This window comes from Dama dama, chromosome 8, assembly GCF_033118175.1.
Source record: "Dama dama isolate Ldn47 chromosome 8, ASM3311817v1, whole genome shotgun sequence".
Classification (NCBI taxonomy): domain Eukaryota; kingdom Metazoa; phylum Chordata; class Mammalia; order Artiodactyla; family Cervidae; genus Dama; species Dama dama.
The window spans coordinates 3,240,285-3,263,286 of NC_083688.1; the positions used below are offsets into that span (position 1 = coordinate 3,240,285).

Here is a 23,002-nt window from a genome sequence, read left to right on the forward strand (position 1 = left end):
CCCGTGATAAGGCCACGGGACAGAGAGCTGGCCCGGGAGGCCGGAGACCTGGTTCCTACCGGAAGGCCACCTGCCACTGTGTGCTTCTGGGAAAGTCCCTCTCCCTCTGGGGGGCTCAGTTGCTGGAAATATGAGTCTCACCCAAGAGGGCCCTGACCCGCAAGATGGGAACAAAGGCCCCCAGTACCCCTCAGGGGACAGGGAGGACTCCAAGTCTGCATGGCCCCCGGCAGCCACCTGGGCTCACAGCAAGGGCTCGGGACCTGGTGCTCTGCCCTTATCATGACGATCACGTGAGCGTGTGTGTGTGCGTGTGTGTGTGTGTGTGTGTGTGTGTGTGTGTGTGTGTGTGTGTGTGTGTGACCGGCTACCCTGCTCTCCAGAAACCTGTGCCCCAGACCTCTGGGCAAACCACCCCTCATGCCAAGAGTGTCCAGGACGATTGAATATTATTACTCTTCCCTCATTGCAGTTTGCAAAAATAAAAGGGATTCCGCTGAGGATTCTCAGACCAACTCCACCACATCCTCAGACCACAGCTCAGCCACAAGGCCTCATCAGCTAAACAGAAGCATTTCTTCAGGGACTGCCCTGGTGGTCCAGTGGGTAAGAACCTGTGCTCCCAATGCAGGGGGCCTGCGTTCGATCCCTGGTTGTGGAACCAGATCCTGCATGCTGCAGCTAAGACGCCCCTGTGCAGCGAAGATCATGAGAGTCCCAGGTAAGACCCAGTGCTGGGCTGTGCTGCACTCAGCTGTGTCTGACTCTTTGCGACCGCCAGGCTCCTCTGTTCCTGGGGATTCTCCAGGCAAGAATACTGGAGTGGGTTGCCATACCCTCCTCTAGGAGATCTTCCCAACCCAAGGACTGAACCCAGGTCTCCCAGTGCAGCCAAAATAAATAAATAATCTTTTTTTAGAAGAAGACGTGTTACTTCAGGCTGTGCCCCACTGAAAGTAGGGGCTGGGCCAGATCACCCTTGGGTGATCCCCATTCAGCGCTGAGATACGGAGTTAAAACTTTCGCGTGGCTGGAAAAGGGCTGGGCTTTGAGCTTTAGAGCTGCGCTTCTCAGACTGTAAACGCCACGGGAACCGCCCAGGACCCTGTGGATGTGCAGAGCTTGTGCGGCTCCAGGCCCCGTGGCCCTCCTCTGAGCGCTCTCTCCTGCCCACGCTCCTGCGTGTGCTACACCTACTAGTGAAATTCTGTTCTCCTTCCTCCTCCTCTTACCCCTGCAATCCCCCACGAGCCAGAGTTTCAGTGGGGACTCGGGGAAACTTCTCCTATTTTTAAAAAGTGTTTATTTGGCTGAGTTGGTCTTAGTTGTGGGATGTGGGGTCTTCTGTTGAGGTGTGCAGGCTCTCTAGTTATGGCAAGTGGGCTTAGCTGCCCCATGGCATGTGGGATCTTAGTTCCCTGACCAGGGATTGAAGACATGTCCCCTCCATCACAAGGCCAATTCTTAACCACTGGACCACCAGGGAAGTCCCTGAAACATCCCTTTATTACATGGTGCGGAAGCTGTTAGAATGTCATTTTCAATTCTGTGTTCCTTCTCCCTGATGTCAGCAGAATAGATCTTGGAGGGCAAGAGCCAGGCTCCAGAGCTACTGAGAAGGTGAGACTGGAGGGTGTGGTGAGGAATCAGTAAAACCGCAAGAAGCATCACGCCGCTGGCGCTTGGCGTGAAAGGAGAGCTCCCCAGGCCCCCGCGCTATTGGCTTCCTTCTCCTTTCTTGCACTGAAAAGGCCACAGCATGGGACCATAGGGGCAACACCCAGCCCTGGCTTCCCTGGCTGAGGTGCAGACACGTGCCCACAATTTACAGAACTTAGAAACTATCAACTCACCATCCTTGAGTGAGAAGCTCAGAAGGTCCTGAGGGAAAAGTAACAGGAATTAGCAATAGGTAGATATGTAACCAGCCTGCTCATTGGACATATATTTACTGACTCTTAACAATAGGTGGGAAAACAAGGCAGACAAAACACCTTTGCCTCACATTTGAGTGGCAAGCCAGACAAACAAGCAAGCACATAACCAAATACATGTGTAAGAATTTCAGGGAGTCAGATGAAGGCGGGGAAGGGCTGTTTCAAATCTGCTCTGTTGGCACCGAGAGCCTGGGTCAAGTGTCTGCCTGCTTCAAATGCACACAGAGCAGGCAGGTGAGTGACATGCCCAAGGACACACAGCAAAGTTGATGCTTTCGAAAAGAGGCACCGCAGCTTAATGGTCAGGAGCACGGGCTTTGGAGTCAGATGGCCGAGGTTCAAACCAGCTGTGTGACCTTGAACAAGTTACTAAACCTCTCTGTGCCTCAATTTCCTCGTCTATAAAATGGGGATGATCACTTTACCTACCTAATAAAATGGCTTTGAGAATTAAATGAGTTCATATGAGTAAAGGTACTAGCATATAAGAAGCACTGTTTAAGTAATAAATCAATAGTAAATATTCAATAATGATAATTCAACACTAGCTATGATTGTCATATCATCAGATATTATGATGCAATATTTAATCTTTGAACTCCCCCCACACAACAAGAAGTGATATTCAGGCTGACTCTGAGGGGAAGATGCCTACTTTCCCCAGCAGCTGCTACCTGGGCAGTGGGTGTACCTGAGTGACCACCAGTGGGTCATCCTTCAAGACGGGGTCCTTCAACAACACCTGAGCAAACACGTCTGCTCCTTCACCTCCCAGACCACTGGCAAAAGCAGTCATGGTAGGCAAGACGGCTTCAGACAGGTCCAGCCACTTCACCAGGCCAGCCACAAAGTCCGTGCAGAAGGACCTGCAAGACAAACCCAGCTGAGACCCTGGACCACGCAACTCACAAGATGAGACACATTAAGGGATGTGAAGAGCTGGCATCTACAAAAACCATGGCAACTGTGGCCCACGGAATATACGGAGAGCCAAACCCGATTTCAGGAGAGTGGACCTGAGCTCACTCCACCAACACTTTGACCACAGGAGCTGATAAACCACAGGAATGAGGGCAATGAGCAGTTAGTTCCTGACCAAACACCCTGAGCCCAGCCTGCCCTGAGGGCTGTGAAATCAAAAATGAGCAAGACGGGTCTTGGATGAGAAGCTCATCAACGGGTAGAGACCCAGATGGAACTAACTGACCTAGCGCCGTGGGATACGCTAGGACAGAGGCAGGAATCCAGCCCTGATGAGCCCAGAGAGGAGGCCCCGAATCCACCTGGGAGGTGAGGGGCAGCGACCAGAAAAGGCTTCGTGTAGATGGAGACCTCCTGCTGTTGGAAACGGCCACGGACAGGCTTTCTAGAAACACATCGGCTGCCACAGAAGTGGACAAAGTGCGGAGGAAGTCTGTCCTCGCACTGTGCCCACCACCAGCGTGGGGATCTCTGTCCATGGTGAGTATTTCAGCTGAGTCCCGTGGGGTCCCTGAGTGGGGGATGGATGGGGTACTCCAGGGCAGAAGGGACCCCAGGAGATGCAGGAAGCCCACAGCATCTTGGGGGGACTTCCCTGGTGGTTCAGACAGTAAAGAATCTGCTTGCAATGCAGAAGACCCAGGTTTGATCCCTGGGTGGGGAAGATCCCCTGGAGAAGGGAATGGCTACCCACTCCAGTATTCTTGCCTGGAGAATTCCATGGACAGAGGAGCCTGGTGGGCTACAGTCCACGAGGTCTCAAAGCGTCAGACGTGACTGAGTGACTAACACTTTTTCACTTTCGTGGCATCTTGGGGACACTGGCAGAGCCCACATCAGGCTTTGATTCCAAGCTACCACTGGGATGTGGAGCAGGAGAATCAGACAGGAGGTGATTAGACAAGTTCTGAGAAAAGGTTTCCCAGAAACAAGCTGAGTTCCCTGGTTGTGGGGGTGACCTTAGGAGGCACCCCACTGGCCCCGCTTGGCTCTGGTCTCCATGGATCCCAGGCAGCGCACCCAACCCACTCCTCAGAGCCACTGCCGCCAAAGCCCGAGCAGACAGGTCTCTGCAGGGTGGGCCGTGCGGGTGGGCGCAGGACTCAGGTGCAAATCCTGGGAACACCACCGTTTTGGTCCAGCTCCCCAGGAAGTAGCTCTGAAATGATTACTGGGGATTCCCCGGGGTCAACACCTGTGGATGGGCAGGGAGGATGAAGAACTTGGTGGGCGGGAGGGAGCTGAGATCCAGTCTCAACAGAAGTCTCAGCTGACCCTGTGGGGAGATCTGAAGATGGGGTGACCCCTGGGAGCTGCCCCCAGTGGGGCGAGAGGGCTGGGCCTTCACCCTCACGTCAGAGAGTCATCGGACAACAGCTGCCCCAGGAAGCGGGCAGAACCCTGGGCAGGGTGGCTCTCTGCAGCTGAGGCAGGCCCAGGCCACACGGGCAGCCCCCGCAGTGGCCGGGGGAAACGTCCCTCACTGCTGAGTGAGGCTGTGAAAGTAACTTGGCCTCTCTGTGCCTTGGTTTCCGTATCTGCAAAGGGGTGTAACAGACCAACTTCGTAAAACTGCTTGAGGATTAAATGAGAAGCTACATATAAAGTACCCCAAGCAAGGCCTGGCATGCAGTAGATAATTAATGTTGGTCAGCATCACTATTTTATTTAAAATTAAAGGAAAAAAAATTTATTCATTTGGCTGCACTGGGTCTTAGCTGCAGCGTGTGGGATCTGGTTCCCTGACCAGGGGTTGAACCTGATCCCCCTGCGTTGGAAGCGCAGAGTCTTAGCCACTGGACCACCAGGGAAGTCCCAGCTTCACTATTTTATTTACAAGGTGACCAAGGGAGGCAGTGAAGAGGGCTGAGCTGGGCTCTGAAATCTGACCCCGGGGAGAGCCCGGCTCCCTCGGTGACTGGCTTCACGGCCTACTTCACTCCTCCTAGCTTTGTCTTCCTCTGTTGTAAAGTGAGGATGATGACAGGGCTGCCTCAGAGATTGGCCGGAAAGATTAAATCACAAGATAAAAGCACCTGGCACACGATAACCCTCAATAAATGTCAGCTACTGCTATTACAATCATTATGATTTACCCCGCTGGAATTACTGGAATTACCCTGGGGTGATGTGTGGGTGTGAATGGGGGGGCAGGGATGACTAAGTGAATCAAGTATTATTTATGCATCAACATGTATGCAGAAAGGGCTTGGGGCTGAGGGCAGCGGCGTGGCCTGGCCCTATGTCCACGGAGAAAGTCTTGGATGTAGAGAAGCATCTCATCACAAGAGTGGAAGGGTAAAGAACATGAACTCTGATTCAAATCCAGCTTTGCCATGAGCTATGTGATCTTGGGAAGTTACTTAGCCTCTCTGTGCCTTGGAAACACTGGCGAGAAGGATGAAACCCATTTCATAGGGTTGTTGAAAGGATTAGCTAAGTTAATAGGTGTCATGCGCTTAGAACAAGACTGGCACATGCAAAGCCCTATTTGGTGTTTCTTTGGATAAAAAATGAATGAGAATATACGCAAAGTGCCAGTGTAGCAATCTTTAAATAGGAAAATAGCACTGCTCAGCCACCAGGGAAGCCCTGTAGAATGGCAGGGTCTTGGTAAATGCTTCTCATGTGGTTGGTGAAGAATACTGGGGTGGGTAGTCATTCCCTTCTCCAGAGGATCTTTCCGACCCAGGGATTGAACTTGGTCTACTGCATTGCAGGCAGACTCTTCACCATCTGAGCCACCAGGGAAGCCCCAGTCAAAACATATCAAAACAATCAATGGCAACATAATTCATGGCGATCGCAGAGCAACTATCCGCCAGCCCCTGTACCTGGTGCTCCATACACATGGGCTCGCTGACTTCCGGATACAACCCCACAAGGGCGGGAAGCACTATTTTTACCTCCATTTGAGAAAAAAGGACGATACTCAGACCCACAGAGGTTAAGTGACAGCTCCAGGGTTCAAGCCCCCAAGTCTCAGGCTCCAGAGGCCATGCGGGACCACTGCAGAGACCGCCCCCTCCCCAGTGTGTCTTGGGCCTTAAGACGACCGAGATCAACCGTGTGGAAAGAGGCGCACGTGCAGCCCACTGCAGTATCCTTGCCTGGAGAATCCACGGACAGAGGAGCCTGGCGGGCTACACAGGACCACAGAGAGTCGGACAGGACTGAAGTGACTCAACACGCACACACGCTCAGCTTTCAGGAAGGAAGCATCCCCGAGGCAACTGCTTCCGGCTCAGCCACAGACACGCGCGTGCTTAAGACCAGACTTGGGTCTGGGGGGCAGTGGGCACACCCTCCCAGGTGGTGCCCAGCACAGGTCTGGCACACAGTTCAGGTTCATAAATATTTCTTTATGTGAACAAAGTACGCAAAGCTCTTCCCCGGCGTATCTACCGGCTTATCAGGTAGGGATTTATCAGATCAGGGAAGCTTCTGGGAAGATAAGAGCTTCCTAAGTATGGCAGAGGTATGGGCTGGAGCAGGAAGAGAGCTGGACCCTTGCAGGAGTTGGACCCTTGCTTGCTCGGGAACAGAATACCCAACGAGATACATTCTAACCTCCAGAAAGAAAGAAGGAAAGAAAGAAAGAAACCAGGACTTTCCTGGTGGCTCAGACAGTAAAGCGTCTGCTTTCAATGCGGGGGACCTGGGTTCAATCCCTGGGTTGGGAAGATCTCCTGAAGAAGGAAATGGCAACCACTCCAGTACTCTAGCCTGGAAAATCCCATGGATAGAGGAACCTGGCAGGACCTGGGGTCGCAAAGAGTCAGACACGACTGAGCGACTTCACTTTCCTTACTTTCTGTGCCAGGCTCTGCAGGGGCCATCCACACATTCCTTCCCCAGGACTACCCTCTCTGATGGATGGCCGATTCTTAGCAGCAGTGATTCCCCAGCCCCTTCTTCTGGGCCAGCAGAAGCCCCCTCCCATGATGGAGACACAGAATGATAAGTAGTTTTTCTGTGCCTCACTTGAAGGCAAGGCTAGTGTATCTGACTGGCTCTAACCAGTGACATAAAGGGGGAAGCCTTCGCAGGGTATCCTGGGAAAGAGCTCCTCTTTAATGAGAGAGACTTGCAGAGCATCCTTGTCCTCCCCTTTCTTGCCTTGAGTCTTATTCTGGAGGGTGTGATGTACGGCACTGCAGCAGCTGTTCTGTGATCAGGAGAGGGAGGCCAAGAGAACTACAGAGAAGCCAACCCAAAGGCTTTTTGAGCTGCTGTATCAACCCTGGAACTCTCTTCCTTTTGATTTCTCATCAAGTGAGACAAACCTCTTATTATTTAAATCTCTTTTAGTACAGTGTCCTGTTACTTACATCCCAATACTCCCTGACTGGTAGGGTAAGTTCTAGTTCATCTTATAGATAAGGAAACTGACCAAATAAAGTAAGTCACAGAGATAGTAAGCATTAACATTTACTGAGTGCCTACTGTGGGCCAAACACTGTGCTACATGCTTTACCCACATTATCTCATTTGATTCTGGTAACTACCCTGCAGGGTGGGCATTATTGCCCCCTTCTACAGATGAAGACACTGATGCTTCAGTTCAGCTCAGTTCACTCGCTCAGTTGTGTCCGACTCTTCGCGACCCCCTAAATCGCAGCCCGCCAGGCCTCCCTGTCCATCACAAACTCCCGGAGTTTACTCAAACTCATGCCCATCGAGTCGGTGATGCCATCCAGCCATCTCATCCTCTGTCATCCCCTTCTCCTCCTGCCCCCAATCCCTCCCAGCATCTCTTTTCCAATGAGTCAACTCTTTGCATGAGGTGGCCAAAATATTGGAGTTTCAGCTTCAGCATCAGTCCTTCCAATGAACACCCAGGACTGATCTCCTTCAGGATGGACTGGTTGGATCTCCTTGCAGTCCAAGGGACTCTCAAGAGTCCTCTCCAACACCACAGTTCAAAAGCATCAATCTTTCGGCACTCAGCTTTCTTCACAGTCCAACTCTCACATCTGTACATGACCACTGGAAAAACCATAGCCTTGACCAGACGGACCTTTGTTGGCAAAGTAATGTCTCTGCTTTTTAATATGCTATCTAGGTTGGTCATAACTTTCCTTCCAAGGAGTAAGCGTCTTTTAATTTCATGGCTGCAATCACCATCTGCAGTGATTTTGGAGCCCAAAAAAATAAAGTCTGACACTGTTTCCACTGTCTCCCCATCTATTTCCCACGAGGTGATGGGACCAGATGCCATGATCTTGGTTTTCTGAATGTTAAACTTTAAGCCAACTTTTTCACTCTCCTCTTTCACTTTCATCAACAGGCTTTTCAGTTCCTCTTCACTCTCTGCCTTAAGGGTGGTGTCATCTGCATATCTCAGGTTATTGATATTTCTCCCGGCAAACTTGATTCCAGCTTGTGCTTCTTCCAGCCCAGCGTTTCTCATGATGTACTCTGCATGTAAGTTAAATAAGCAGGGTGACAATATACAGCCTTGACGTACTCCTTTTCCTATTTGGAACCAGTTTGTTGTTCCATGTCCAGTTCTAACTGTTGCTTGCTGACCTGCATACAGGTTTCTCAAGAGGCAGGTCAGGTGGTCTGGTATTCCCATCTCCTTCAGAATTTTCCACAGTTTATTGTGACCCACACAGTCGAAGGCTTTGGCATAGTCAATAAAGCAGAAATAGATGTTTTTCTGGAACTCTCTTGCTTTTTCAATGATCCAGCGGATATTGGCAATTTGACCTCTGCCTTTTCTAAAACCAGCTTGGACATCTGGAAGTTCTCGGTTCACGTATTGCTGAAGCCTGGCTTGGAGAATTTTGAGCATTACTTTACTAGCATGTGAGATGAGTGCAATTGTGCAATAGTTTGAGCATTCTTTGGGATTGCCTTTCTTAGGGATTGGAATGAAAACTGACCTTTTCCAGTCCTGTGGCCACTGCTGAGTTTTCCAAATTTGCTGGCATATTGAGTGCAGCACTTTCATAGCATCATCTTTCAGGATTTGAAACAGCTCAACTGGAATTCCATCACATCCACTAGCTTTGTTCGTAGTGATGCTTTCTAAGGCCCACCTGACTTCACATTCCAGGATGTCTGGCTCTAGGTGAGTGATCACACCACTGTGATTATCTGGGTCATGAAGATCTTTTTTGTACAGTTCTTCTGTGTATTCTTGCCACCTCTTCTTAATATCTTCTGCTTCTGTTAGGTCCATACCATTTCTGTCCTTTATTGAGCCCATTTTTGCATGAAATGTTCCCTTGGTATCTCTAATATTCTTGAAGAGATCTCTAGTCTTTCCCATTCTGTTGTTTTCCTCTATTTCTTTGCATTGATCACTGAGGAAGTCTTTCTTATCTCTCCTGACTATTCTTTGGAACTCTGCATTCAAGTGGGAATATCTTTCCTTTTCTCCTTTGCTTTTTGCTTCTCTTCTTTTCACAGCTATTTTTAAGCCCTCCTCAGACAACCATTTTGCCTTTTTGCATTTCTTTTCCATGGGGATGGTCTTGATCCCTGTCTCCTGTACAATGTCACGAACCTCCGTCCATAGCTCATCAGGCTCTCTATCAGATCTAGTCCCTTAAATCTATTTCTCACTTCCACTGTATATTCATAAGGGATTTGATTTAGGTCATACCTGAATGGTCTAGTGGTTTTCCCCACTTTCTTCAATTTAAGTCTGAATTTGGCAATATGGAGTTCATGATCTGAGCCACAGTCAGCTCCAGGTCTTATTTTTGCTGACTGTATAGAGCTTCTCCATCTTCGGCTGCAAAGGATATAATCAATCTGATTTCGGTGTTGGCCATCTGGTGATGTCCATGTGTAGAGTCTTCTCTTGTGTTGTTGGACTGATGCTTAGGGAAGCTAAATAACCTGCCAGGGGTCACATGTCATCGGAAAGTGGCAGGGATAGGATTTGAACCCAGATCTAAGTCCAAATCCCGTGGTTTGTCTCCTGTGCTAACAGAGTCTGTATTTCTCCACTCCTTCCTTCCACAAATCTTTACTGTCTTTGCTCCACCAAGATGTGTGCAAGGCAATGGGAACTCGGAGATGAACAGGGCAGTTCCTGCCCTCCAGGGACAGGTCGGGGGTTGCCCGGATGGGCAGAGCTACAGTGCAGTGTGACGGCGGTCATGGTGACAGGTCCCTGGACAGACAGGCGGAGACGCATCCCGTCAGGGAGGTTGGGAGGGTCTGGGAAGGCTTCCTGGAGGTGACCCCCATGGACATGAATACGCGCAAGTGTTTGTTCTGGTGAGAATGACAAAGATTTAAAAAAAAAAAAAGCCCAGCTAAGACTCAAGGCACAGAGGAGTTTACTCACAGGGGTCCATGCTGGGACTGAGGGGGCGCGGTTCTTGAAGAAATGCAGATGCGAAAACTTCTTGCCATTTCCTGTCCCCCACAACCCACCACTTCCTGTTTTAGCAACACTATCTGCGTCCTCTGAGGCCCTCCGCCCAGTTTGGGGCCTCCGTCTGCCCCTCCACAGCACCCGAGCTGCCCTCAACACCAGAAAAGGCCGCCTCACCTTTGTTCATCCACCTCCGGATCACTGTCCTGGCTTCTCCAAACAGCTTCACCAGCTTTCCAACAACCGGCCCTCCAAACTCTCCCCCCTGTAAATCCCTGAAGGCCAAGCCCATGCTCTTAGCCACTCTGCTATTCCAACTCTGAACACCAAGTCTCACTGAACTTATCCCCCATCGTGGCACTTAGCCCATCCGTTTGCTCTTAAAACTAGTCATCTGGGGACTTCCCTGGTGGTCCAGTGGTTAAGAATCTGCCTTCCAATGCAGGGGACACAGTTCGATTCCTAGTCCTGGAATATTCCACATGCCAGGGCTTCCCCGGTGGCTCAGCTGGTAAAGAATCTGCCTGCAATGCAGGGGACCTGGGTTTGATCCCTGGGTCGGGGAGATCCCCTGGAGAAGGGAAAGGCTACCCACTCCAGTATGCTGGCCTGGAGAATTCCATGGTCTATAAAGTCCCTGGGGTCTCAAAGAGTTGGACACGACTGAGTAACTTTCCCTTTCACTTTGGGGAATGAAGCCCGCACACTGCAACTACTGAAGACGGCACGCCCTAGAGCCTGTCCTCGGCGATAGGAGAAGCCGAGGCAATGCACACCGCCGTTAGGGAATAGCCCCCGCTCCCCGCAACTAGAGAAAGCCCAGGCGTAGTAACGAAGACTGGGCACAGTCATAAATAAATAAATAACTAAACAAAAATGAAAACGAAACAAAACACGAAAACCCAGGCACCTGGTTTTAGCCCCCTGACTGTCAGCACCAGGAGGACAGGAGCCAGGCCTTGCTTTCTTTTGCTTTCTCCACAGGGCCTTGCACAATCCTCAGTACACAGTAGGTGCTCATTGAATGCACAGACATCTTGTCCCGCTATCAGGGGGCGTCCTCCTTGAGTGCGGGGCAGAGGAGGCCCTGTTGATCTTATTCACGTACACTTTCCATGTGCTTCAAGCAGTGCCTGGTCAAACAGGTGCTCCTTAAATGCCTTGTGAAGGTACAAATGAGTGGGTACCGAATGAGGGAGTGCCCGTCCTCCTACGATGCTGCGAGTTCCTTAAAGGCAAGGACAACGGCTTTCTCCTCTTTGTACCGTCTGGTAGCACCTGGAAGGCTGCCTGGCTGCCAGAAATCCTCTCCTTGAACAGCACGACCATCCCTCTGTGAGACAGAAGCACTCACCTTTGCTCGGGCTCTGGAAAGAGCTCGGACAAGGAGATGCCGCAGAGGGCAGCGTAGGTGAAGCGGTTGGCCTCGGTCAGCTCCCGGCGCGCGGGCGGACGTGGCTCCCCCTCCACACCCGGCTCAGCCGCCCGGGGCAGCCTCAGGCCCGACCCGTCTCTTGCGGCCATTTCCAGTCCTGCAGGGAAAAACCCCAGTGAGAAACTGCTTTCAGCAGGTTGGCAAAGCCTCCTTCAACAGGACACAGAAACTACCCATCATAAAAGAAAAAATGGATAAATCAGCCCTCATTCAAATGATAAACTTCTAGTTATCATCTTTAAGAGACTGGAAGGTAGCTGTGGGGGAGGGGGGAAGGGGGAGATATTTTCTTTCTTTTTTTTTAATACATTTTTTTCCCATTTATTTTTTATTAGTTGGAGGCTAATTACTTTACAATATTGTAGTGGTTTTTGCCATACACTGACATGAATCAGCCATGGATTTACATGTATTCCCCATCCCGATGCCCCCTCCCACCTCCCTCTCCACCTGATCCCTCTGGGTCTTCCCAGTGCACCAGCCCCGAGCACTTGTCTCATGCATCCAACCTGGGCTGGTGATCTGTTTCACTCTTGATAATATACATGTTTCGATGCTGTTCTCTCTAAACATCCCACCCTCGCCTTCTCCCCTGGAGTCCAAAAGTCTGTTCTGTACATCTGTGTCTCTTTTTCTGTTTTGCATATAGGGTTATCGTTACCATCTTTCTAAATTCCATATATATGCATTAGTATACTGTATTGGTCTTTATTTTTCTGGCTTACTTCACTCTGTATAATGGGCTCCAGTTTCATCCATCTCATTAGAACTGATTCAAATGAATTCTTTTTAATGGCTGAGTAATATTCCATGGTGTATATGTACCACAGCTTCCTTATCCATTCGTCTGCTGATGGGCATCTAGGTTGCTTCCATGTCCTGGCTATTATAAACAGTGCTGCGATGAACACTGGGGTGCACGTGTCTCTTTCAGATCTGGTTTCCTACGTGTGTATGCCCAGAAGTGGGATTGCTGGGTCATATGGCAGTTCTATTTCCAGTTTTTTAAGGAATCTCCACACTGTTTTCCATAGCGGCTGTACTAGTTTGCATTCCCACCAACAGTGTAAGAGGGTTCCCTTTTCTCCACACCCTCTCCAGCATTTATTGCTTGTAGACTTTTGGATAGCAGCCATCCTGACTGGTGTGTAATGGTACCTCGTTGTGGTTTTGATTTGCATTTCTCTGATGATGAGTGACGTTGAGCATCTTTTCATTTGTTTGTTAGCCATCTGTATGTCTTCTTTGGAGAAATGTCTGTTTAGTTCTTTGGCCCATTTTTTGACTGGGTCATTTATTTTTCTGGAATTGAGCTGCAGGAGTTGCTTGTATATTTTTGAGATTAAACCTTTGTCTGTTTCTTCATTTGCTATTATTTTCTCCCAATCTGAGGGCTGTCTTTTCACCTTGCTTACAGTTTTCTTTGTTGTGCAAAAGCTTTTAATTAAGTCCCATTTGTTTAGTTTTGCTTTTATTTCCAATATTCTGGGAGGTGGGTCATAGAGGATCCTGCTGTGACTTATGTCAGAGAGTATTTTGCTTATGTTCTCCTCTAGGAGTTTTATAGTTACATTTAGATCTTTAATCCATTTTGAGTTTATTTTTGTGTATGGTGTTAGAAAGTGTTCTAGTTTCATTCTTTTACAAGTGGTTGACCAGTTTTCCCAGCACCACTTGTTAAAGAGGTTGTTTTTTTTCCATTGTATGTTCTTGCCTCCTTTGTCGAAGATAAGGTGTCCATAGGTTCGTGGATTTATCTCTGGGCTTTCTATTCTGTTCCATTGATCTATATTTCTGTCTTTGTGCCAGTACCATACTGTCTTGATGACTGTGGCTTTGTAGTATAGTCTGAAGTCAGGCAGGTTGATTCCTCCAGTTCCCTTCTTCTTTCTCAAGATTACTTTGGCTATTCGAGGTTTTTTGTATTTCCATACAAATTGTGAAATTATTTGTTCTAGTTCTGTGAAAAATACTGTTGGTAACTTGATAGGGACTGCATTGAATCTATAGATTGCTTTGGGTAGTATAGTCATTTTGACAATATTGATTCTTCCAATCCATGAACACGGTATGTTTCTCCATCTGTTTGTGTCCTCTTTGATTTCTTTCATCAGTGTTTTATAGTTTTCTATGTATAGGTCTTTTGTTTCTTTAGGTATATATACTCCTAAGTATTTTATTCTTTTTGTTGCAATGGTGAATGGTATTGTTTCCTTAATTTCTCTTTCTGTTTTCTCATTGTTAGTGTATAGGAATGCAAGGGATTTCTGTGTGTTAATTTTATATCCTGCAACTTTACTATATTCATTGATTAGCTCTAGTAATTTTCTGGTAGAGTCTTTAGGGTTTTCTATGTAGAGGGTCATGTCATCTGCAAACAGAGAGAGTTTCACTTCTTCTTTTCCTATCTGGATTCCTTTTACTTCTTTTTCTGCTCTGATTGCTGTGGCCAAAACTTCCAAAACTATGTTGAATAGTAGTGGTGAGAGTGGGCACCCTTGTCTTGTTCCTGATTTTAGGGGAAATGCTTTCAATTTTTCACCATTGAGGATAATGTTTGCTGTGGGTTTGTCACATATAGCTTTTATTATGTTGAGGTATGTTCCTTCTATTCCTGATTTCTGGAGAGTTTTAATCATAAATGGATGTTGAATTTTGTCAAAGGCTTTTTCTGCATCTATTAAGATAATCATATGGTTTTTATCTTTCAATTTGTTAATGTGGTGTATTACATTGATTGATTTGCGGATATTAAAGAATCCTTGCATTCCTGGGATAAAGCCCACTTGGTCATGATGTATGATTTTTTTAATATGTTGTTGGATTCTGTTTGCTAGAATTTTGTTAAGGATTTTTGCATCTATGTTCATCAGTGATACTGGCCTGTAGTTTTCTTTTTTTGTGGCATCTTTGTCTGGTTTTGGAATGAGGGTGATGGTGGCCTCATAGAATGAGTTTGGAAGTTTACCTTCTTCTGCAATTTTCTGGAAGAGTTTGAGTAAGATAGGTGTTAGCTCTTCTCTAAATTTTTGGTAGAATTCAGCTGTGAAGCTATCTGGTCCTGGGCTTTTGTTTGCTGGAAGGTTTCTGATTACAGTTTCAATTCCCTTGCTTGTGATGGGTCTGTTAAGATCTTCTATTTCTTTCTGGTTCAGTTTTGGAAAGTTATACTTTTCTAAGAATTTGTCCATTTCTTCCAAGTTGTCCATTTTATTGGCATAGAGCTGCTGGTAGTAGTCTCTTATGATCCTTTGTATTTCAGTGTTGTCTGTTGTGATCTCTCCATTTTCATTTCTAATTTTGTTAATTTGGTTCTTCTCTCTTTGTTTCTTAATGAGTCTTGCTAATGGTTTGTCAATTTTATTTTTTCAAAAAACCAGATTTAGCTTTGTTGATTTTTGCTATGGTCTCTTTAGTTTCTTTTGCATTTATTTTTGCCCTAATTTTTAAGATTTCTTTCCTTCTACTAACCCTGGGGTTCTTCATTTCTTCCTTCTCTAGTTGCTTTAGGTGTAGAGTTAGGTTATTTATTTGACTTTTTTCTTGTTTCTTGAGGTAAGCCTGTAATGCTATGAACCTTCCCCTTAGCACTGCTTTTACAGTGTCCCATAGGTTTTGGGTTGTTGTGTTTTCATTTTGTTTCTATGCATATTTTGATTTCTTTTTTGATTTCTTGTATGATTTGTTCATTATTCAGAAGCCTCCATATTATTATTATTAGCCTCCATATGTTTGAATTTTTAATAATTTTTTTCTGTAATTGAGATCTAATCTTACTGCACTGTGGTCAGAAAAGATGACTGGAATGATTTCAATTTTTTTGAATTTCCCAAGGCTAGATTTATGGCCCAGGATGTGATCTATTCTGGAGAAGGTTCCGTGTGTGCTTGAGAAAAAGGTGAAATTGATTGTTCTGGGGTGAAATGTCCTATAGATATCAATTAGGTCTAGCTGGTCCATTGTGTCATTTAAGGTTTGCGTTTCCTTGTTAATTTTCTGTTTAGTTGATCTATCCATAGTTGTGAGTGGGGTATTAAAGTCTCCCACTATTATTGTGTTACTATTAATTTCCTCTTTCATACTCGTTAGCGTTTGCCGTACATATTGCGGTGCTCCTATGTTGGGTGCATATATATTTATAATTGCTTTATCTTCTTCTTGGATTGATCCTTTGATCATTATGTATGTCCTTCTTTGTCTCTTTTCACAGCCTTTATTTGAAAGTCTATTTTATCTGATATGAGTATTGCAACTCCTGCTTTCTTTTGGTCTCCGTTTGCGTGAAATATTTTTTTTCTAGCCCTTTACTTTTAGTCTGTATGTGTCCTTTGTTTTGAGGTGGGTCTCTTGTAGACAGCATATATAGGGGTCTTGTTTTTGTATCCATTCAGCCAGTCTTTGTCTTTTGGTTGGGGCATTCAACCCATTTACATTTAAGGTAATTATTGATAGGTATGGTCCCGTTGCCATTTACTTTGTTGTTTTAGGTTCATGTTTATACAACCTTTCTGTGTTTCCTGTCTAGAGAAGATCCTTTAACATTTGTTGAAGAGCTGGTTTTGTGGTGCTGAATTCTCTCAGCTTTTGCTTGTCTGTAAAGCTTTTGAATTCTCCTTCATATCTGAATGAGATCCTTGTTGGGTACAGCAATCTAGGTTGTAGGTTATTCTCTTTCATTACTTTAGGTATGTCCTGACATTCCCTTCTGGTCTGAAGGGTTTCTATTGATAGATCAGCCATTATCCTTATGGGAATCCCTTTGTGTATTATTTGTTGTTTCTCCCTTGCTGCTTTTAATATTTGTTCTTTGTGTTTGATCTTTGTTAATTTGATAAATATGTGTCTTGGGGTGTTTCACCTTGGGTTTACCCTGTTTGGGACTCTCTGGGTTTCTTGGACCTGTGTAACTATTTCCTTACCCATTTTAGGGAAGTTTTCAGCTATTATCTCCTCGAGTATTTTCTCATGGCCTTTCTTTTTGTCTTCTTCTTCTGGGACTCCTATGATTCGAATGTTGGGGTGTTTCACATTGTCCCAGAGGTCCCTGAGGTTGTCCTCATTTCTTTTGATTCTTTTTTCTTTTTTCCTCTCTGCTTCATTTATTTCCACCATTTTATCCTCTACCTCACTTATCCTATCTTCTGTCTCTGTTATTCTACTGTTGGTTCCCTCCAGAGTGTTTTTGATCTCATTTATTGCACTATTCATTTTTAATTGACTCTTTTTTATTTCTTATTAAACATTTCTTGCATCTTCTCAATCTTTGTCTCCAGGCTATTTATCTGTAACTCCATTTTGTTTTCAAGATTTTGGATCATTTTTATTATCATTATTCTAAATTCTTTTCAGGTAGATTCCCTATCGCCTCCTCTTTTGTTTGACTTGGTGGGCATTTTTCATGTTCCTTTACCTGTTGGGTATTTCTCTGCCTTTTCATCTTGTTTAGATTGCTGTGTCTGGAGTGGGCTTTCTATATTCTGGTGGTCTGTGGTTCCTTTTCATTGTGGAGGTTTCACCCAGTGGGTGGGGTTCGATGATTGGCTTGTCAAGGTTTCCTGGTTAGGGAAGCTTGTGTCGGTGTTCTGGTGGGTGGAACTGGATTTCTTCTCTCTGGAGTGCAATGGAGTGTCCAGTAGTGAGTTTTGAGATGGGTTTATGTGTTAGGTGTGACTTTGGGCAGCCTGTATGTTGACGCTCAGGGCCATGTTCCTGCGTTGCTGGAGAATTTGCATGGTATGTCTTGCTCTGAAACTTACTGGCTCTTGGGTGGTGGTTGGTTTCAGTGTAGGTATGGAGGCTTTTGGATGGTCTCTTATTACTTAATGTTCCCTGTAGTCAGGAGTTTTCTGGTGTTCTCAGGTTTTGGGCTTAAGTCTCCTGCCTCTGGATTTCAGTCTTATTCTTCCAGTAGTCTCAAGACTTCTCCAACTATACAGCACTGATAATAAAACTTCTAGGTTAATGGTGAAAAGATTCTCCACTGTGAGGGACACCCAGAGAGGTTCACAGAGTTACATGAAGAAGAGGAGAGGGAGGAGGGAGATAGAGATGAGCAGGAGGAGAAAAAGGGGGGACTCAAGAGGAGAGAGACAGATCTACGCAGTTCTCTGTTCCCTAAGTGTTCTCCGTAGCCCAGACACCCACCAAGATTCACAGAATTGGATTGAGAAGAGAAGGGGGAGGGAGGAAATAGAGGTGATCTGGGGGAGAAAAAGGTGAGTCAAAAGGGGGAAAGAGTAATCATCACACTCCTGAGTAAAAATGGGTACTGAATATTGGATTCTTAAATGTCCAAAATTTATATCACATACTGAAAAACAAAGATTAAAAATCTAGAGTAGAGGTTAGACTCTTAAAAATACAATATTAAAAACAAAAACACAAAAAAGTTTAGAAATATATATGAAGTTCGGTTTAAAAATAGGGCCTCTTTTTTCCAATTAAAAAACTAGTAAAAATATATGAAAATGAAAATGAAAGTAAAGGAGTAATGGAGGAGTAATAGGGAATTTTAAAAGAAAATAAAAGAGAAAAAATTAAAAAATAAAGAAAAGAAAAAAAAAAGTAAAAACATATCTAGGAATTTCTCTGGAGCTGTTGCGGTCAGTGTGGGTTCGGTTCAGTTTCAGATAGCTCCTCGTTCCAGCTTACACTTCTCAATATCTACAGGGCCCTTCCGGTGTACTCGGTGTTACCTACAGGGATTTTAATCTGTTGCACCGGTCCCTTCTGAAGCGGTTCCCTTTGTTTATTTGGCTTCTGTTTGCCGGTCTCTTCAGTGTCTAATTTCCGCCCTGACACAGGCGGGTGGAGGTGATCTCTTGTTCAGGTTTGCTTGTTCAGTCCTGCTGCGGGGAGGGAGGGGCGCTGCAGGCAGATATCGCTGTGTGTGGGGAGCACTCACAGCTTTCCGGCCACACTGGGTTTGCCCCGCTTACGGGTGTGTGCGCTTGCCCCGCTCACGGGTGTGTGCTTCCCCGTCCACACTGCTCAGGCTCCCGGCTGCTCTATATGGAGCAGGCCCTGCGTGGCGTGCGGTTCCAGTTTTCGGGTACTCCACAAAAGCGTGGACTCGGTTGGGCCTGCGTTTTGTGCCTTCCCCGGCCTGAGCAGCTCAGGCAGCCAGGAGCTTGACGAGCGCACTCTCCCGGGGTGCAGTGCGCCTTATCCCCTCCGCGATCCCTGCCTCAGTATCCACGCACGCCAGAGGCGTGCGCCTTGTGTCTGTTCTGGGGAGCTGGTCTCTAGCCGCAAACCTCCCGGCGGATGTCGGCCACCCAGAATCTCAGGAAGTCTTTGGTTAGAAACTGGAGGCCTGTTTGCAGTTTGGTAAGGGTGCCATCTCTGGGGCCGAGTTTGCCCCTTTCCCCTCCCTCCGTCTCCTGCCTCCAGCGGGGATGGGCCGGTCCGCAGCCAGCTAGTTCTTCTCTGGGATCACTCAGTCCCTTTGTTCTGCGAACGGCCAGCAGTGTGTTCGGGCCGGTTAACTTTCTCTCTCTCTTGCTATCCCACAGTTTAAGTTGCTATCTCACGTTAGCTCCCTCCGATTGCCCTCAGGGCATTTGGGCCCGGTCCTTACCCTAAGCAATGCCGCCCGCTCCTCTCTGTTCTGCCCCCACTTGCTGGTGGCGGATGTGGGCATCTGGGGTACTTTTCTGCAGGGAGTTGCTTTTAGGCATGTAACCTGTGGGTTTTATTTATTTTTCCTCCCAGTTAGGTTGCCCTCCGAGATTGGAAAACTTCCCCCAGACCCGCCAGTGAGAGGGTTTCCTGGTGTTTGGAAACTTCCTCTGTTACGACTCCCTTCCCGGGACGGGTCTTCGTCCCTAGCTCTTTTGTCTCTCTTTTTATCTTTTATATTTTGTCCTACCTCCTTTCGAAGATGATGGGCTGCTTTTCTGGGCACCTGATGTCCTCTGCTAGCGGTCAGAAGTTGTTTTGTGAAGTTAGCTCAGCGTTCAAATGTTCTTTCGATGAGTTTGTAGGGGAGAAAGTGGTCTCCCCATCCTATTCCTCCACCATCTTAGCTCAGGTCTCCAGGAGATATTTTCAAATGTGTTTATCACAAAGGCTTAGTATCCCCAGAATAATAACAACTCTTCCAAGTCACTAAGAAAAAGAAACAAAGCAAATTTAAGATCAGCAAAAGACCTGAATAGGTACTTCACAAAAGATATCATGTATCTTCACAAAAGTGGTCTATAAGCACACACAGAGGTGTTCAACATCATCATGTATCAGAGAAACGGAAATAAAAACCCTGGTTAGACACGGCTACTCACCCATGAGAATGGCTAAACTTAAAAACCTGACTACACCAAGTGTTGCTAAAGATAAAAGACAGACAGGACCTGCAAACATACTGGCAGGACTGTAAATAAGCCACTGAGGACACGGAAATTAAAAACTCCAGTGAGGGACGTCCTTGGTGGTCCAGCAGCTTGGACTCCACTCCCCCAGGGCAGGGGGCCTGGGTTCAGTCCCTGGTTGGGGAACTAGATCCCACATGCTGCAACCAAGGGCTCGAATGCTGAAACTAAAGATCCTGCAACTAACACCTGACCCAGCCAAACAAATTTTAAAAGGAAAAAAAGCCTGAGTCTAATGAGACACTACCAATCGCCTATCAGAATGGTTAAAACTGAAACAGACCTATAATACTAGAGAATAAGGAGCAAACAGAACTTTCATACACAACTGGTGAAAATGTAACTTGTTACAACCATGGGCAAAATGGTCTCACTTTATCCACTAAAGCTAAACAAATGTCTTCCCTACACCCCAGCAATTCCACTCCTGAGAAATGAGGGCTTATGTCCCCCAAAAGACATGTACATGAATGCTCAGAGAAACTTCACTCATCATAGTCCTAAATGAAACCACCCACATGTTCACCCACAGTAGAATGGACAGCCTATGTCTATTCATACCATGGAACGCTATACAGCAGCTAAAAAGAACAAAGTCTGAGTCACAGACTTCAACATGCGTGAATCTTAATGATAAGCAGACAGTCATTCACTAGAGTATATACTGTAGAATTACGTTTATGTGAACCTGAAGAATAGGTCAAACCAATCTATAGTGAGGAGGGTCAGAAGAGGGGTTGCCACTGGGAGGAATATTGGCTCAGAAGGGATATAGGAAGGCTTCTAGGTGATGACAATATTCTATATCTTGACCCAGGTGTTGATTACACTGGTATAAATGTATTTTAAAATCCACTGAACTGTGTACTTAAGATGTGTGTATTTGGGGCACTTCTCCGGTGGTCCAGTGGTTAAGCATCTGCTTTCCAATGCAGGAGACGTGAGTCCGACCCCTGATTGGGGAACCAAGACCCCACATTCTGCAGGGTAACTAAGCCCACACTCCGCAACTACTGAGCCCGAGCTCTTGGGAGTCCACGTGGCACCCGAGAGAAGGCTGCATGCCACGAAAACCCAGTGCAGCCACGAAAAGGGGCAGGGAGGGAGAAAGGTCTCCCTGCCCTCCTTCTGCCCCTCATTTACTCCGTTCTTCTCTTCCAGGGGCTGAAGTGGATGGAGGGAAGGCAGGGTGGGGACAAACCAAGCCAAGCCAGGCCTCCAAGCGTCCTGGGAAGGGGGTACCGGGAAGGGTGGCCAGCTGTGACCACAGGTACTGTGGATGCAAAGGCAGGCCCAGGACCAGACAGACGGTGTGAGCCCAAGGGGCTCCTTCTCACAGGCGTGGGACTCTGGGAAACTCAGTCTTTCTGCACTTAGATTCCTTCACCTACAAATGGACTATGATAGTAGGTGTCTGGAAGATCTGTGCAAGCAACAACACCGCCATGCAAGTCAGCATCTATACGGCACTGAAAAGAGAGCTTGGCACCGGGCTCATACTACATAAATGCTAAAGAAATAAATGTGTAAAATAATCAATAAATACACACTCAGCACAGTGCCTGGCACACAGCAAAGGTGCATAAATAAGAGGAAGAGGCAACAAAATGGAGCTGTTGCTGGATGCCAGGCCCCAGGACTGCAGTTTTAACGCACATGGTCTCAGCTGGCTCTACAAGACAGGTACTAACACAGTGTTGAGTTTCTCCCTGTTCCTGGGGGAACAGGCTCAGAGGAGAAGGATCTGGACCTGGTCATGTGCCAGAAAAAGGCAGAAAAGGACCCAAAGCTAGACATCTTAGCCAGGCACATCACCCACCATCTCTTGTTATTTTCTGTTTTGCACCATCTCTGTTTTAAACATTCATCTTATTGCCCCGAGATTTCTAGTCTAATATCCATATGCCATACTGAATTTGGCCCATAAATTCATTCTCATCTAGCTGAGCAATAAAATCTTTTGTTCTCAAAATATTACATCTATGGAGGGATTATTAAAAAGTTAGTCGGCAACTAATATTGCATCCGTTTTTCAAAATAACTCTGAGCTAGTTAAAAGCCACAGACCAACATCTGGACAGCAGGTAACAGTTTGCAAAACACTTTAAATCCCTTTAATTCTTACAATTACCATGGAAGGTTAAGTAGCATGTGAGGCATTATGATTCTGTAAGCTCAGAGAGGTCAAGTGATTTCCCCAGGGTCACACAATAAGTATGTGATGAAAATCAAGCCAGACTTTGGCTCCAAACCTCATGTTCTCTACTTTGCATCAGGCACAGGGATTCTCCTCCCCTTATGTCAGATGGAGAAACTGAGGCCCAGAGAGGTTAAGACCTTGTCCAATGTCACCCAGCAAGACTGGCCTCCAGTGGTTGCTCCAGGAACCCAAGTTCGAGATCTGTTTGTAGCGGATTTCCCTGGCTCCTTGTAGTCCTAGGGGCTCTCAAGAGTCTTCTCCAACACCAGAGTTCAAAAGCATCAATTCTTCAGCACTTAGCCTTCTTTACGGTCCAACTCTCACATCCATACATGACTACTGGAAAAACCTTAGTTTTGACTAGACAGATCTTTGTCGGCAAAGTAATGTCTCTGCTTTTTAATATGCTGTCTAGGTTGGTCATAGCTTTTCAAGGAGAGCAAACCAGTCCATCCTAAAGGAAATCAGTCCTGAATATTCACTGGAAGGACTGATGCTGAAGCTGAAATTCCAATACTTTGGCCCCCTAAAGCGAAGAACTGACTCATTGAAAAAGACCCTGATGCTGGGAAAGATTGAAGGCAGAAGGAGAAGGGGACGACGGAGGGTAAAATGGTTGGATGACATCACTGACTCAATGGACATGAGTTTGAGCAAGCTCTGGGAATTGGTGATGGACAGGGAAGCCTGGCGTGCTGCAGTCCATGGGGTCGCAAAGAGTTGGACACGACTGAGTGACTG

General features: G+C 46.6%; 1 protein-coding gene and 1 non-coding gene across 5 annotated transcripts in view; both read right to left on the minus strand.

Moving 5' to 3' along the window:
* The window catches only part of TMCO4 (transmembrane and coiled-coil domains 4), a 112,199-nt gene that overhangs the window by 71,998 nt on the left and 17,199 nt on the right, over positions 1-23,002 (minus strand). For all 4 annotated transcript variants that reach the window (XM_061148061.1, XM_061148059.1, XM_061148062.1 and 1 more), the window contains 4 exons: positions 19,563-19,801; positions 11,612-11,789; positions 2,629-2,803; positions 1,854-1,881 (listed from right to left, as the gene is read on the minus strand). In XM_061148061.1, the coding sequence (XP_061004044.1) occupies positions 1,854-1,881; positions 2,629-2,803; positions 11,612-11,781 (373 nt within the window). In that variant the 5' untranslated portion in view covers positions 11,782-11,789; positions 19,563-19,801. The remainder of the gene's footprint in view (positions 1-1,853; positions 1,882-2,628; positions 2,804-11,611; positions 11,790-19,562; positions 19,802-23,002) is intronic.
* TRNAG-UCC (transfer RNA glycine (anticodon UCC)) lies at positions 4,657-4,729 on the minus strand. The gene has a single exon. It is a non-coding gene; the product is annotated as a tRNA-Gly (tRNA).